This window comes from Engraulis encrasicolus, chromosome 3, assembly GCF_034702125.1.
Source record: "Engraulis encrasicolus isolate BLACKSEA-1 chromosome 3, IST_EnEncr_1.0, whole genome shotgun sequence".
NCBI classification, from domain to species: domain Eukaryota; kingdom Metazoa; phylum Chordata; class Actinopteri; order Clupeiformes; family Engraulidae; genus Engraulis; species Engraulis encrasicolus.
In genome coordinates this window covers 24,939,427-24,944,426 of record NC_085859.1, presented here as the reverse complement: position 1 = coordinate 24,944,426, position 5,000 = coordinate 24,939,427, and the positions used below count along the sequence as shown (strand labels likewise).

Sequence of the window (5,000 nt, the reverse complement as noted above, 5' to 3'; positions counted from 1 at the left end):
GTTCCCTGCTGATAAATAATACGCTCTATAGCTGTACACTTGACATGTAATTTTGTTAAACGAAAATAACATCTCTTAAATACTGGGGCACACTACACACATGTAACCGCAGCATATGGGAATATTGCTCATGGGGCCACAGGTTAGAGAACAGCCTGGGTCATTTTCCAACCCCATCTCTGGTTTGGTTTGGATTTACCCTCTCAAGTAATTCAACTGTACTAAAACTACAAGAAACTAACAGCTATGTTCCATCATGTTGGCTAGCTCTTGATGTTATGAAACTAAGGCCTATATTGCGATCGCTTCCAGCATAATCTTTTTTAGGATTATTACTGCCTTTGTGTTTGCGTGTGTCTGCACTTTGTGTGAACCCCGGACAATTAGTGCCGTACGGCAGCCTCCAGAGCTGGTGTGTGAATATGGGAATGTGTAGGCCTATGTGTGTCCTATGAGTAGGCCTATTTTCAAATCGCTGTAAGACAACTTCATAGTTGTGACACTATACAAAAACATGTTACACAAAACTATACAAAAACATGTTACATTGTACTGTTGTAGGCTATTGCATCTTTACCTCACATGCCCTTTTGAGACAGTGGCTGGATGGCACTACCTCAAATGTCTGGCAGTGCACAGCAACAGAGGTGCACTACGTACACTTGGTGTAAGTGGAAGAACGTAGGAGGAGGAGGATCGTACGAGCTGCCTGGGCGCCCGGCTTAGTCACGAACCCAGCCACCTCTGCGACCCTCATCAAAGCAAGTGGACCAGCGCGCCTTCTCAGCGTTGCAAACCTTATTGATTTTTAATTAAGAGATGGTCCTTCGCCACGGGATAGGGTGACACCTGGGTTTGAATGACCTCATTGGAGAAAGAGAGAGAGATAGAGAGAGAGAGAGAGAGGGGGGTAGGGATAAAGAGAGACAGAGAGAGAGATCTCAAGAGAGAAAGAAAGAAATGAGTCAGACAAAGATTTGGAGAGTAAGAAGGGATGGAAGAGGAGGAAAGAGGGGATGGAAGGAATGGAGAGAGGAGGAAAGATAAGCATACCCAGAAAGGGAGACGCAGGGGGTGAGAATAAGGAAAAGGAGATAGTGACAAAGATAAAAACAATTAGAGGTAGAGATAGATAGATATGGACGGACCGAGGTGGAGGATGGAGGGAGCACCAGAGAAAGAGAGGGGGTGAGAGAAAGAGATAGATAAAGAGAGGCGACACGAGTTGCCACTAAGCCCATAATGTAGGCGCCACATAAAGACACAGAGAGAGAGAGAGAGAAAGAGAGAGAGAGAGAGAGAGAGAGAGAGAGAGAGAGAGAGAGAGAGAGAGAGAAACAGACCGAGAGACTATTGGCCGTCTCCTCTCCCTTCTCTCTCTCTCTCTCTCTCTCTCTCTCTCTCTCTCTCTCCATAAACCGCAGGATCCTCTTACACCTGGTCATGACATAAATTCCCCCCTGCAACTCACACATGCCGCCGGTGTACAATCAGAGGGGAAATGGGTCACAGGGACACTGATGCTGTGTGCTCTACATAAAGCCAACACACAACCTATGAACCTTTGTGCTGTTGTCATCTAGTTTCATTGTACACAGGCCTAGTGGCAATAAAAGCCTTCAAGTCTTCCCTTCTTCTAGCTCTCCAGCGCCATTCAACTTCAATACCAAGAGGGGTGAGTGGAAAAAAAATCACTGGGTTTTCAGGAGCCAGGTAAAATACAACAACACAACACAAAAATGCATTGAACAACACTCAATTTCAAGTCAGTTATCGGTCCACAGGATTTTTTAATTTCACTAGACCGCTAGTTGAACAGGGTTGTTTCCAGCATGCACAAGCCTACAAGACTCATGACTCCAAACTCAATTATTTCAAGTTGGAGCAGGCTTCACTCTTAAATACTTTGACTGTAAGGGTGCTGGCCCAAATATTTTCAACTCATTGACCCTAAATTCACGTTTTTCCTTCGTCGTCACTAATAGGGTAGAGCGGCTAGTAACCTTTCTTTTTCTATCCAGTCATACTGCACCAGCATTCACCAGCATTTGGTCGGTTAGGAGTTATATCAGCATACATATGTTTCCATATCCATGTTTTTTTAGGTAAATGTAGTACATCCACATGAACACTATACTAACAGGAATCATACTGTACCTGCATCTTGCAGATCCCAGATTCTGAGGTATGTATTACAAATGTTAAAAATCCAGCAAAAAGTCCAGTAGCTTCAGCTTCTCTCAGACAAGCATCCTACTCAAAGTCACATCGCGGAAAATGTCTTCAGACGATTGCCGAGGCACACAGTATAGGCTCCAGTGTTGAGACCCGGTCCAAAATGTTCCAAGATTTCTGTCGTGTCTTGTCAAAGCTTCAATCTAGTGATGGATCTTTTTTGTCTTGTCCTGTTGCGGTGTCAGTCGTACAGTGGTAGATTTTCTTTTTGTCTTGTCTTTTTCAATGTGTCAATCCAGTTCGGCCCAGTTTCCCATTGTAAGACTGTAAGAAATGACAGGTGTACAGGTAACAGGTACTAAGTGCACCTGAGATGCCCACCTGCGGAGCTAGGAGCTGAGCTGTTCTGATGCGTCCCTCTCTCTCTCCCTCCTTCCCTCCTCCCTACCGGAGTAACCCACGCTCGGAGCTCGAGAGCCGGGTACTCAATCATTCATGGAGTGGCCAGAGAGAGAAGGGGAGGAAGGTGTGGGGGGGTGGGGTGGAGGTTTGCGTGGAGAGATCTTATTCAGGACTTACCTGGGTGCCTACTAATGTGCTCTCTTTGCAACTGCCACGGAGTGCGTGAACACAAAGATGAAGAAACACAATCCACTATACAACTCATCAACCAATCAATCAATCAATCCAGCCTCTAGTAAAACTACTCTGTTAAAATACACACACAAACACCCACGCATCCACACACACATGCGCACACATACTCTCAATGGTACGCACGCAAATGCACACACACACACAAACACACACACACACGTCACAATAGACACACACACAAACACACACACACACACACAAACACACACACACACGTCACAATAGACACACACACACACACACACGACTGCCTCCTACTCCTCTGCTATTCCTGATCTTTGATTAGTCGGCTACTTTGTACATTAGAGCATGAGCTCCACAGTGATTGCCCATGGACCATGCAGTGTGTGTGTGTGTGTGTGTGTGTGTGTGTGTGTGTGTGTGTGTGTGTGTGTGTGTGTGTGTGTGTGTGTGTGTGTGTGTGTGTGTGTGTGTGTGTGTTGTGCATGTGTGTGTGTCGGTATTGTGATATCGTGATTACCCATGGAGTGTTTTACACAAGGACAATATGCGTCTCCTCCACGGTGCATGCTTTGGTTTGGGGCAGCCCAGGGTCTGTTACCTGATGCCTGGCTGGCAAGGAATAGCTCCCTCCTGGAAGACTCCTCTGGGTGACCTCTCCGACATCATCACATGGCTTGGCTGCCCGCATTCAGGCTGCAAAGTGGCCCTTGGATGGAAGATACACACTGTCATTCAATGGGCAATACATACAACTGAAATGTGTTTTTTTTTGAATTGCCATTGCCATGCCCAGGGAGTGGTAATTGTTTTAAGGTAGCACAAGAGGTTCAATTAAGGTAAGTAAACATAAGATAGAAAATAAGATCATCAAAATACATTATTGGTTACCATATCATCATCCACATAGAGTCCTAAAGGTAAGGTAATGTAAGGTAAGGTGACTTTATTTATACCCAGAGGTAGATTTGGTTGCCGGTCAACCAAACATGTTTCTTGTTTGTTTCTTTGTGGTCCTCAAGTCTTGTCTGTTGTGTTGATCTGTGGTTAATTGTGAATCACACTCTCTCATGTCATGTCCACCCTGAAGAGACAATAACAGATAATCTTATCTAAAAATGGAAGCTTATGTACTGTTCAGAACCTGCATCTATACCTCTTAGTTTTGCACACAGGCATTTTGAACCCATGCGTGATACGAGAGGCTGGATTTCCCCATAAAGTGGGTGGGATGCAACATTTACGTAAGATGTACCCCACTCGTCTTTGTAACTGCTAATCGTAAAGGCACTCTAGTCTGTGCAGTGACTCTCCAGTTAACTTACTGGCCAAAAACACGATTTGTGAGTATTTTTTAGGAGTAGATTGCTGAACCAGGACACCGGGCTGAAAGAACTCATAAGAGGGGGCGATTGCTGCCAGGCCCAAGGCCACACAGGGGTCCACTCTGGCCAAATCTACCTTGCTGAATTATTTAAAACCATGATGTTGCGACAAACATATATATATATATGGAGAACCACTACAGGCCGTCACCCTTCCCCCTACCCCTCACAGTGAACCATTGGTTTCGCCGTACTGAGTTGCTCGTCCTCAACCTGGTTCTCACGCAGATGGATGTTTCTCATCACGAAGTTGAACGAAGATGCACGAAGCACGAAGGGTCTGCATGAGAGCCAGGCTAGCTTGTCTTTACCACATACATAGTAAAACAGCTGATTCTCTTGAGCTCCGGGGACAACCACTGTGCTACAAACAGACGCTCCACTCAGCTGAGAACAGTCATGCTGGTGTCTCTTTCCCTCCTGCATGCCCTAATGTCATCGAAGACCTGACATTGAGATAGGGTTTCTCCACTATGCTCCCTCTTCTCCTTCTAGGATCCTTCTAGAGCCACTCAGCTTGTCATCATCTGTTTTGCCATCTGTTTCGGTTTCAGGGGTGAATTTCTCAAAACCAAAGTTGCTTACTACATTAGCTACTTTGTTGTTTTTAATGCATTTTCCCATTGGCAACTACCAAAATTGCTAACAGGCTAACAACTTCTCTTTTGAGAAACTCTCCCCAGTTTCGTTTTTCAGTGTAGTTGTTCAGTTTGTCAATGTAGTTAATGAGAGGTGAAGGCTTGAACGTTACATTACATTACATTACATTTGGCAGACGCTTTACAGCCAAAACGACTTACAAACTTGAGACTGAAGTGCAAG

The 5,000-nt window shown here is 45.1% G+C and overlaps 1 protein-coding gene across 1 annotated transcript in view; it reads right to left on the bottom strand.

Moving 5' to 3' along the window:
* myo1ha (myosin IHa) overlaps positions 1-3,459 on the bottom strand; it is a 40,458-nt gene extending 36,999 nt beyond the window's left edge. The window contains exons 1-2 of the mRNA XM_063193643.1: positions 3,395-3,459; positions 2,755-2,785 (exon numbers count right to left, since the gene is read on the bottom strand). Coding sequence (XP_063049713.1) covers positions 2,755-2,785; positions 3,395-3,459 — 96 coding nt within the window. The remainder of the gene's footprint in view (positions 1-2,754; positions 2,786-3,394) is intronic.
* Positions 3,460-5,000: the final 1,541 nt, after the last annotated feature.